General features: G+C 38.0%; 1 protein-coding gene across 6 annotated transcripts in view; it reads right to left on the reverse strand.

Annotated features, from left to right (window-relative positions):
- AFF2 (ALF transcription elongation factor 2) overlaps positions 1-12,515 on the reverse strand; it is a 347,616-nt gene that overhangs the window by 131,651 nt on the left and 203,450 nt on the right. For 3 of the 6 annotated variants that reach the window (XM_085230949.1, XM_085230946.1, XM_085230948.1), the window contains exons 5-7: positions 9,199-9,291; positions 6,537-6,573; positions 6,226-6,277 (exon numbers count right to left, since the gene is read on the reverse strand). In XM_085230949.1, coding sequence (XP_085087075.1) covers positions 6,226-6,277; positions 6,537-6,573; positions 9,199-9,291 — 182 coding nt within the window. The remainder of the gene's footprint in view (positions 1-6,225; positions 6,278-6,536; positions 6,574-9,198; positions 9,292-12,515) is intronic. The other 3 variants (XM_085230950.1, XM_085230947.1, XM_085230951.1) reach the window with 2 other exon arrangements.

A 12,515-nucleotide genomic window follows, 5' to 3' on the forward strand; every position in this document is an offset into this window, starting at 1 on the left:
AGGAGGAAGCATCAGCAGGAAACAGCATGTGAGCTAAATGACTGGGCTCTGAACCTGAAGTTTACTAAGAAATCAGTGTTAAGAGGGAGCAGGGTGAGGCCCAAATTATGGTGAAAAGAGCAAGGAAGAAGTTAGATCATATGGATTTCATCTGTAAGTGTGACACTGCTGGCTGTGGTGGCCTTCTCTGCTCTGTTCTGATATACACTCAGATTTACCAAGTACATTTGCTTTTGAAAATTAATGTTTGAAGTTGCTCTGAAGTTTGGAAGTGATTTCTTTCCACAAAAATGTAAATTGAGAGATTGGTTTCAGGCTTAAGTCATGACGGCACAACATATGCTGCTGCTTGTGGAAAACTCTTTAAATACAGGAAAACCTGTGGCAGATTTAGTCTTACTGTTTTCCAAAATGGTAACTGATACATAGCAGACAGGGAAATACATCCTGAACCCAAACATGTTAACATGTGTCATTTACCTGTCTCTATTAATATTGACACTTTGGTGGTCACGCTTCAGTGATAGCATATATTTAGCTGTGCTGCATTGTACTTGAGAACAAAGTATTTCAGTGTTCAGGGTAAAAAATGTTCATTTAATGAGAGTTTATGTAGTATCAGATGAAATTCAAATGCTTTAATGCTTATTTGAGGTGCAGTCATCAAAGCTGGTAAGACTGCAGTTGCTTAGGTTGTTTCAGGCATTCTCAGAAGGACAATAATTATACCTGTAACAGTCAAGAAAAATTATTCAACATTGATCAGCAAAGTATGAGAGAATTAATTTAGTTCTGTTCATACAATCTTTTAAACTGATTTATAAACATGTCAGGAGAAAGAGATCGTGAAAAAGAATGTAGTAGGAAATAACTTTATTTTGACAGGAAGGTTAAACTGTATGCAAGCCAGCTGAATAATGAAAACAAATTAGAAGTCTAATTTAGAAATTATTTTGAATAATTGGTTTATTTTCACAGATACAGGGTTTTTAGTTGGCGCTGAATTTTAAAATACTTAAGAGCAAAAATGTTTTGCTTCTATAAGCAACTGGCCATAGGAAATGTCTGCATATTTTAGTCCCGATTACTTAGGACTGTGCTCAATAGGAGAAGCCTGCGGCAGTGAGGAATAAAAAGATATAATCATGACTGATTATCATTGTTCCAAATCCCAGGTGGTAACTCCTCAGATCTTATCAGAGTGAGAGGATGCAAAGGAAACCTCTAACTAATAAAACAAAACAAAAGATGAAAGAGGAATGGTATCTTACCAGACAGACCTTCTATTTTCATTTTCTATTTGTCCCTTTAATACGGTGCACTGCAGCTCTCTAAAGACTAATGGAGTTCCAATTAAATGCCAGTGTTGTTTCACTTATCATAATTTGTACATGGCAGTGTAAGTCCCTTGTATTCATAACTTTCCCAGTTTACCCAGAGGGAATATCCTTGGAACTTCCCACTTCTAACAAACAGGCAGTACTTAGTCTAGTGATTAAAGCTTGCCACGCTTGCTGAGTGAAAACGAATGTACACTATAAAACAAAGCAGGCTATCACTACTGGTGGGATCAATTGATGCTCTTGTGTTTTAATATCATTGATTAAAACCTGTAATTAGAAATACTGACATTTCATCTTCTTGAGAGTATCACATCTGGATTGGTCTGTGACTGGAACGCAGATACAAAATTAGATATGTATTCTTCCTAATTCAGATGGAGATGAATATTTCTTTGTTAATTTCTTTGTGATTGAACTGGAAATCATGCATCAACACTGAATGCATCTCAGGTTTTTAAAATTGAATCCTTCCAAGATTAAAAATTCATCAACGTTTCTTGACTTGAACATTCCAAATAACAACATTACTTGTTGCAGCATTATCCAATATACAATCCTTGGTGTAAAATCCTCTTGATGTCTGATTACTCTTCTTAAGGACTTCATGCTGATTCATTTCAAACTGTGAATTACCTTTAATTCATAGCTTGAACATGCTGCCAAATTTTGGTTTGTATGCTTTCATGTGGCTGCCCCTGACAGAGTGAAGAACTTCCAAAAAGCCATTAGATACTTAGGAAAAGTAGTTAGATGTCAGGAAGCACATCTCCATTTTCAAACAGTTTTCCATGAAGTACTGTGATAATCTATAGGATTAGAAAAGCACTAATATTTACTGAAATGTTTTTAGAGCCATGAAGTGAAACCTTGGCGCAGAATCCAGTGGTGTGCATCTTTTGAGAAGTTCTTGAAATTTCACAGAATAGGTTTTAGCTCCTTGTTTTGTTTTTTCAAACCCCCTGCATTTAGCTGCCCTCTAGCCCCCACACAGGTTATGCATCATTAAGTACAGTGGAGCACAAAAACACTATAAAGATAAAATAAGTTGGTTTTGTTTCAACCATAAAAATTGTTGCTCTATGTTTTCAATGGCTTCTGGCAGTTCACCCAGCCCTAGAAAAGGCCTTTCAATACTGTATTAATACAGCAAGTATAGGAAGTCATTTTATGAAAAGGGAAGAATACCATTATGATTACACTATTCTTTTTAGCTGGGCTTTTATGGAAACTAACCAAGACTACTCTGCAGTATGATTTCCAAACACAGGATGTGCTTGATTAAAAAGGTTCTGGGTAGTTTCCAACTGGGCATAGGCCAAGTGCTAACAACCAAACAGAACAAAAGAACTGGATGTTTGAGGATGACATACTTGCAGTGGTAATTATATAACAGATCTTAAGTCACGAGCTGAGTATATACCCTTGAATGCATGGCAGCTGACAGAAAATCCTTCTTAATGCAACTGGTTGCACCTATTCTGTTCCTACTAGCTATGTTTCGTAACAAACTAATCAGAGTGGACTGGCTGAAAACTGACTGCATAGCACCCCATGGAGCATTACAGTGAATTTGAAATAAATTAACAACAACAGCAAGAAAAGAGAGTAAAAATTAAAAAAATAAAACAAAACAAAACAAACAAAAAAAAAAACAGAAGGAAGCCAAGTGGCGTAGATTTACCTAGCCGAGTTTCAACTCTAAAAAGCTACCATGATATACACACACCCATGCACGCACTTGTTCAAAATTTCACTCATGAATTTTGAGTAGAATTTAAGATCTGAGGTTGGATACGTGAGTCATTGAAATAATCCCAACATCATCCATTTGGTCTGATCTTTTGTAATGCCACTGCTTCTACAAACAAATTCTGTAATGAGATACAGGCAGCTTGGCTGCTGGAGCACAGTACAGAATCATGGAGGCAGAGCATCTTCATTTTGCATGTATGACTCAATTAGTCATGGTATAACACAGTGATACGACAAAGGCAAGCACATTAGTATCAATTCCTACAGAAGAATGTCCAGGTTAAAAAGATCTCTAACAGAGAATATCAGTGAGAAAATATAAATCCAGTCAGGTTTGGTCAAACTGAAATCATAGAGTCATAGAATGGATCTCTAAAGATCATCTAGTTCCAAATTCCCCGCCACTGGCAGGGACATCTTCGAGTAGATCAAGGTTGGTCAAGGTCCCATCCAACCTGACTTTGAGCACTTTCAGGTCCCTTGTCACCCTGTTCCACTGCTGGTTGCATCCTCATATTAATGAATTTTTTCCTTACATCTAACTTAAATCTATTCCCTTCTAGTTTAAAACTTCTACTCTTTCTTCTATCAGTACATACTCTGATAAAGAGTCTCTCTACTTCTTTATTGTAAGCCCACTTACTTGTATTTGAAGGCTGAAATATGGTCTCCCAGAGCTTTCTCGGAACCAAACAACTCAACTCTCTCAGCCTCCCACTGGCAAAATACATGAAGATTTGGTGGGGGTACAGTTTTGAAATCAGTAAGATCATGTGGTGTGGTTGACAGTGTAGCAAAAAATGTTCCTGGGGATAAGTTGGACTGAAATTTTACTCATACACTCCAGTATCCCTGACCCTATTCAGTATCAGAAAGATTAAGTCCTTCCTAATACAATTGTATTCTGATAAATACTGAATTATTAAAATACACAACTAGCACAGGAGCTGTCAGTGTATCAGAGTTTATTTAGATCACACTATCCAGCTCTAACTACTTGATTCCATTATGTCTTTCTGCCCCACTTTCTGCTTTAATTTCATTATGCCCAACTATGTCCCAGTGTACAATAATTCCTGTCGAACACGGTGGTGGCTGCACACTCAGATCTAAAGAAACAAATTGGCCTCGTAATACCAAGTCTCACAGTGGACTGCCTTCTAACCTCACAAAGCCCTGTGGAAATTCTTGGAAGCTGCCTTAACAATTTTTCTGCAGTAAAAGAGAAAAAGTGATAGTAATGGGTTAGCTGATCTTCATTTGGAAGCTAAAAATAAAAGTAGCTTTATTGCAGCTCTGATCTCTCATGTGTAAAATCTATCACCTACCATAAGAAGGCAGTTCATTGCAGCAGAAATCTGATTGATAGTACTGGAACTTTAGATCAAGCAGCAGAACAGAGAGCAACTGGTTCATAAAATGTACTCAGTGTCTTTGAGTTTTATATCAGGCTTCCTATAGAGAGCTTTGGTCCCATTAAATGCACTATATACCACTGAGCTCTGAAGTACTGTTCTTTTGAAATCCAGCTTATAACTATAAACCATGATTGACAAGTCTATTACTGTTAGTTACAAACTATTGAAATACTGTATTTTATAGTATGCTCACTAAAATATTTTTCTCAGTGAAGTCCCAATACACTTTCTTTAGGAGAAAAACCATTTTAAGATGCGATAATATATATATTTTTATTTTTAATGTTTTTTATTTTTATTTTTTACCAGAGAATGTGCTTGGTGTTAGGTTTGGGCCACTTAGATGTTCTAAAACATGAACATACCTATTCTGCTATGAAGAACTGAGGGTCCAGCTGGATAGAGTCTTTAAAATTAAAGTCAGAAATCAATCATCAGGAAATCAAAATAGAAAAGGGGAAGCACTAATTTGATACTAAGTTTCATAAACAAATGCTCTTCATTCAAAATAATGTACTTATCATTAGCATTCCTCCCCAGTTCCTTTGCAGAGATTTACTCACAGAGCTAACTTTATTTGAATGAGTACTTCCGTGACTTCGGGAGTAAAGAACTGAACTTGAAGAGATTACTAAGTGTACCACAGAACTGGATACCAGCGGTCTAGTCCCAAATCTTGTATGCAGTTGCAAACAGATCCCTGAATTCCAGCAAGTTATTTCCTATACACAAAATTGCATTAAAATCAATATACTTAAATTAATTAAGAACAAACAAAAAACAAAAAACAAAAAAGTTATCTCTTCACTGAGTTTTGTTCCCCTATACGAATTTAGTCAAAATTGTGTCCTAAGTGAGTGAAAGGGAAACCACTAGAATAATTTTGAAGTCATTCTAAATGAACACATTGTATTTACACAAACTTCAGCTAAGCTGGCACAGTGCTGTATTCTGTAGTCTAAAACACTTGAACACAGAAATAAAATAATAGCCCTAAACTGAAATCAGACTCACATACTTAAAAAGTGGCAAAACAACAAACTACTTATCAGAGTAAGTATTTAATTCCTATTTGCAAATTATTTTGAGATCCTCAGGTAAAAGTAAGGAAACAGTTCAGTCTCAACGCAGTGCCATGTTATTACAATCTTAAACCAGGAAAGCACAAAAGAAAAATGGTTTAGCACAGTGGAGAACAAGCTCTTCTACAACTTTCCACTGTCATATTTATAGATCATCTGTGATTTTCAGCAGTTTCATTGTGTAAGAAGCCCAAGACCCACTTTTCAACACCAGCTAGTAGTATCATTCTGTATTATGCATTTAACTCTTCCTCACAGAAAAAAATTAAAATTCATGCATCATCTATTCATTGGGTTGCATTTTCTTTTCTAAGAAGCTTAGAGTCTGATGAAAGAAGCATAAAAGTGATTTAATTCTAGCAAGCTGTACAACTAAAATCAGCATTATTTCTGCTTAATAAACTCATCTTTCATACATAGCTCTGTTAGCTAATGCTTAAAAAGAAGAAACAGTAATAAGCACTGAAAACATAAAACTGGTTTATGGCTAATTTTTAAGGACTACTGAAAACACCTGAACACCAGGACAACATTATGAGTGGAGCCAGATTTCAGTTACCTTTGCAGAAATAGGCTCATTCTCTGTGATAAATTTAAAAAAGATGTAAAGCTGGAAATAATAATACTTACGACTTTTGTGGCACTGACTTAGTTGCAACTTTCCCTCCTGGATCACTCCACTCTGCAAACAAAGGAAACACATTTTCAAATGTCAAAAGATTACTGTAGAATTAAAATGCACCCAAAGCTGTCAGCCCATCTAATTATACTCGGTTTCACAACATGCCACAATGCATAACATGTAATAAAAAATGGAACTGATTTGCTTTAGCACCACAGAAAGTATTTTTTTTGCCTTTGATTTAATGATGTTAAACAGGAAAAAAAAACAAAACAACAACCTAACCCTGACTCTTAGGATCAGGATGATAAAGACCTACTTTGTACATTGTATCCTGAGGTCAGATGTTGGGAGTCCTATAAAGAAGAACACATGAAATGTCAGCATTAGTTACATGAGATGAAGAAGGTAAGATATATCTTAGCTTGCTAGATTAAGGACACTAGCATTATGTAAATAAGGAAGGAGATGCTACAGACAACAGATCACGTGGCAACACCGGTGACATTAGTTCAAAACACTATTAAGCATGGAGACAGAGCACTAGTTACGGACAATTTTGTAGTTCAGACAACAGCTTGTCCCCAGCTGCCATAAATCTCCATCCCCCACCTTTTTTCAGGCATGGACATATACAAATGTGATGCATCTGTGATGTAAAATTTAAGTACGATAAATTTAACACCGCTGCCTTTCATTTATGATCTTGTTGCTTGAAAATACAGAAATCTTTTCTTGATAGACATAGCGGTTTTCTCTGGGCTGTGAAACACAGGGTTTGATAGAGATGCAATAAGCATTTCCTTGCCTGATGGACACTATTTCATTTCCTTTTAAATCAATGGGAATACAACTCTACACTGGAAAATAATCTGGCTTGCAACCCTGAGCATGCTAATGCAGGGATTTTTGTTGGCTCATAATATCTAAGCTACCTTCATGTCACGGTGGTTTCTTGCTTAGTTTTTCTCTAGGCTCTACAGTCCACAGTGATTGCAATCAGCTTTCCTTCCAAGCAGAGTCTGATCATTTCAAATTGAGGTGTTATTTACAACATTGCCTTACAGCCAAGCACTACTTTGCTGGAAGTGTTAGTTCTATAGGATGTAAAAGTCATTAAAGTCCTCACTGCACTTCCTCTTAGGGCATTATTAGTTCCTAATATTGTACTGTGCTGTCAGTCAGTCCCTTGTGAAGTAAATTGTGCCCTAAGAGTAAACATGGCACTTTAAATTTGAATTTCAACAGGATAAATTGTTCTGATAAGTTCCACTTTTCTAATCACGTCTTTTGTATATGTTTTTCATGAAGATACTTATTCTTCTAGTTAAATTCAGAACTTCAAATGGTGTGTCTCTGGGTTAAGTGGTCACAGAACCTAGCCATGGTATGTCTAATATCAATATTTGGCTAGCTATAAATGATTTAGTGTGATGTTCAGAGAATAAATTTATGGGGTTTTTTGTTGTTGTTGTTGTTTGTTTTTTTAATGGTAAAACTAACTAACCCAGAAATATGTATGTGCTCACTTATTTCCTAAACTCCTAGCACAAATAACTTATATTCTATATTCAAGTGATATGATCAACAATTCTATGATCAACATTTAACATGTCCAGAAATTATTAACACTGATGTGGATATTAAAAGTTCAAAGCCAACAGTAGGAACAGATAAGCAAAATAAAATTTCAGCTTCTCTGAACTTCTGCTTATCCTGCTCTCAATGGAGACAGCAGCTGTCTGCAGTACTCATGTCCGAATAACCCATCAAAAACAGAACACTAAATTAAACCAGAGTATAAATAAAAAAACACATCTTCCTGCAGGCAAAAAAACTCCACTCTCACTTATATATGTATTCACACAGGTAGGAATTCATCTAAACAGGTTCAACTGACTTTAACCAGATTTACAGAGAGGATTCTATTCTTGTATGATTATGATTTATGGTGTTTATTGCTGCAGCAGTTAACTTCACTGACACTGGCAGTGCTGGAAGAGTAACAATCACATTCCATCAAAATACGACATTCTGGGCACTGGCTGTGTTATTTTTAAGGAGCCACAGCTACTGCTAATTTCATACAATTTCCAATTAAGTATAGTGACTACATTTCAGACAGGGGAGTAAGAGGAAAATCACATTCCAGCTTCTAAGGGAGGACATGACTGCATGAACCATAGTGTCAAGTAGTACCAGTACGTCTTTAAAAGCTATTTTCCAAAGTCCTTCCTTTAGAATATATGTAGCTCCATGTCAGTCTGGTTTACATTCCCTGCTAGGGGAAATTCTCCTCATCCCCAAACATCATCAGCTCACAGGTGTTCAGGTCCCAGCAAATGTTAACCCTGGCTGAGACTGCTCTGGGTGCAAGCTCGATCTCTTACTGCTGTACCAGAATCACAGCTAGAAGGCAACAACAAAATTTGGGCTGAAGTCATGTTCAAATCATACAGTTTAACAGTTCACTGCATGTGAGGTGAACTGCAAGGTAGTCTCCAGGCCATGCTTTGGATGTGGCAAACATCGAGTGCATGCTTTTAACAAGACCAATACTAGGCAATGTGTTTTGCAACCACGTGCCCTTGGAGCATGCATGTTACAGATGCCACAGCACTGTGCACCAGCAGAAATGCAATTTCACCGTAATTTGACCATGCAGCCTAAAGTTCATCATGCAGTAATCACAAGGACACAAAATACCATATCAGTCACTGTGTTACACAATGAAAAACAAACAAAAGGCATTATATTGGATGTAGAAAGGCTATTGTAATGAGAGGTAAAGCTCACTTTGTTCACTTCTACAGCTTTAAATATACAGTCCTACTCATAGTAACAATCTAATTGGGAATATCCAACTAAAAATAGCCTTAGAAATTCAAAAATTACAAAAATAACAAATTACAAAAATAAGTCCTCCAATGAAGAACACTCAGCAGAACAGAATGTTAATTGGGTCACTGGTTATAGCTTACTTGTACCTTGCTTGGGATAGAAAACTTGGTCTGTTCAGCCTTTCCAGGAGTGTGAATAGCAGTAAGAGGAGGAGGCCAGGAATGGGTCATCTCCTAGAGAAGAAAAAAACATGCTTTTGAAAATAAATTCATGTAAGTGGAGAGGGGAAAAATGATCATGTATTCTCCCCAGAGCCTGAGGATGCAATTGTTTAGGAAGCATCACCACCCCCCTTATGTGGTAGATGAACACCCTAGCTGCCCACCAGGCATTACTTCCTGGAGAAGAGGGTGAGGATGGATTTCACTCATTAAAATTTTGACCATATGTGTATTCCTCAGGTGGCATCTGGTTCCATCTGGTCAGCCTGTTAAGCTCATCATAAGCATAGAGGAGGTTTTACCTGCAGTGTCCAAGCAGGAAGGGGGTCTCTCCTGGACTGCATTAGGTGCAACCCCATAGAGGATTACATGGTGGCAAAATGCAAGGCTGTGTGTTAGGTAGTGGCAAAATTAACCACAGGCAGCTCTAGAAAAATCTCGACTGGGCTTGCGGGATGAATGCCTGGCATAGAAGAGAATGGGTACAATGCTTTAAGTACTAAAGCATCTTCTCACAGCTCTGGCAACAGCTACTTACAGTGGTATGCAGTGTCACTTTATCAGAGCACTATCAATTTCATTTTAAAATGAGGGACTGAGAGATAAGGTGACTTGTATGGAGTTACACAGGAAGCCTGTCCTTTACTAGGAAGCTCAAAACACTTATGAAGACCTGCAAAAGAGACCATCTAAGCAATACACTCATTTTTGTTATCAGTGTCTTGATTTATCATTTGTATACGTGTGTTCCAACTGTCTTCAAAGAAAGCACTTAGGTTCCTGTGGCTATGAGATACAAAGAGAAGTGAAAGTGATCACCAGGCTTTCTCACATCAAGGCCCAGAACCATCACCCCACTCAGCTCAGTGGGACTGGAATGAGACTTATGTTCAGTAGAGGGGAAAAACTGGTTTAACAGAGAAACTGAAAAAAGTTTGGTTTAGGTCAAGCTTATGGATGCCCTTGTCATGGGTATGCTTTATGATAGATGCTACTGCATCCTCTCTTATCTTTGTTTTTAATTTGGTGAATATTCAGACAGGCAGTAATATTTGTCTCTGGTGATGTTCTGATCATCTTGATTATTTTTGTTGCCAGAACTGATTCTTTCTTGAGTAAAAGTGAGTTTGATTTAGGAACTTATGCATGCAATGGCCATGATCCTGACTGCAGTGAACTGAACTTCCCAGCTGCTATTTCACACTAGTCAAGCCCAGGACATAAGCAATAAAACTTCTGAGCGCATAAGTTTCTGCAGGTATAATGACCACCAGTGCAAATGCCCTACAAGTGAAAATAACACAAATAATACAAATAATTCTGTAAAAAATAGCTGTTATCAAAATGGTAGCATAGTGGTTGCATGTGGGCTGCAGGGGTGGCCTGCTCTACAGCTGGATGTTGTTACATATTTCTCTGAAGACCCAGCCAGCAAGTTTTGTATCTCAGGTTGTTCCTCAAAAATCCCATGTCATAGGTAGGGAAAAAGAAAGGAAAAACTACATGTCACAGACCCCAGTCAAGCAAGTGGGTATGTAACCTTCTCCCACACCTCTGCAAGGCATTGCTTTTTCTTATTGAAGACCATCAGATTTCCATTCTTAGTGTTGCTGCTTCTGCAGCAAAGCTTTACTTGTTGCTTCGGCAGATGGTGGAGGGTGCCGATGTCTAGGGCCTGTTTTCATTGCCCAAAGCCCGAACTGTGGCAAGGAGAAGGAATGGGAAAGTTCATGAATGGTTCATCCCTTCTGGTAAGTGAGTCTGCAGCAGCTCAGCATGACAATGAGAAGCAAGTTGCTTTACTGCACTGATTGTCTAACTTCTACACAGAAGTAGGTGGCAAAAAATTTAAGCATTCAGCATTAAGCTATTCAGTGAGACGCTATAACCCAAATTCTGTATGCCTCTGCCAAAGTCTACGCCACAGAGGCTGCTTTGTGGCAAATCTCTTCATAACAAAATGACGAAACAGAGACTATATCACATAATTAAAAGAGGGACAGGCAGGCAGCCTGATTGAAGGCTGAAATGAAGTAGAAATGAAGCGTATTTTAGAGCTGCAATTATTGGCTTGATTTCAGTCTCTTCCTGACCAAGAATAAAAGGGAGGACAGAGACATTGGGATTCATGCGAAGGTGACACCAGCAAAAATTTTGGAACACTTATTGCTGAAATGCATCCAGCATCCACTGAGAACCAACTCAATGGTCTGAATGTAAGCAAATCTGCTCATCTCCCTGTGAGGGGACAACCAAATGTAAAACCATGAGAAAAACTAAAAATGATTCTGCTATTATTTGAGGAAAATCAATTACAAGGTAGGAGATTCTGACTCCACTGAAGTCGCAGGCAAATGACAGATTTGGTGACGTTAAAACTATCTAACCCATGTGTTCAATAAGTGACCTTGGGAGCACCAAAGTGTATTGCAAAGGTACAAGTGAGCTATGAAAGCATCATAGCATTTCAGTTATTCAATAGAAAATTTCAGATAGGATCATATATAGAAAGCAACACAAGGGTTTAAAGCTCAGCAAATAAAGAAACATTGCACACATGGAAGCAAGAAGATAGCATACAGGCATTTACAGAAAAATGCCTACAGATACATGCTATAGTACTGGTAACTGCACAGTGCCCCCACCCCACACAGTGCACATTCTAGTCACACAGAGCACCACTGAGCTACAGAATGACATACAGAAACGGCACTGCACTGCTTCAGGGAAGGGTCAAAACCTCCACCCCACACTGCAGAGATGTGACAGCCAGCTTAACTCTCCTACTTTGTTCCTTAAGCACATGCACATTACTTTGGAGAATCGGGGCCCAAGAGCAAAGTATGTCATTTGTTTAACCATCTACAGGGCTTCAGAATTCTTTGCAGTGCCCTGATTGCTTTTGGAGGGCCCTCATCTTTAAGTGCTTGCAAAGTTCTACTTTGTTTGATCTAACATAGCTATCTTTTAATATATTGTAACAATAAGGAGCCACTTAATTGAAGTGAGTGTGTTGTAGATTACAGAATCATAGAATGGTTTGGGTTAAAAGGGACCTTTAAGATCATCTAGTTCCAGCCCCCCTGCTATACACAGGGACACCTCCCATTAGACCAGGTTGCTCACAGCCCCATCCAGCCTGGCCTTGAGTACCTCTAGGTTGGGGGCACCCACAACCTCTCTGGGCAACCTTAAAGGGATTGAGTTAAGATGTGCATATAAGCATCTTTATTTGT

Source organism: Meleagris gallopavo, chromosome 9 (genome assembly GCF_905368555.1).
Source record: "Meleagris gallopavo chromosome 9, MGAL_WU_HG_1.1, whole genome shotgun sequence".
Taxonomy (NCBI): domain Eukaryota; kingdom Metazoa; phylum Chordata; class Aves; order Galliformes; family Phasianidae; genus Meleagris; species Meleagris gallopavo.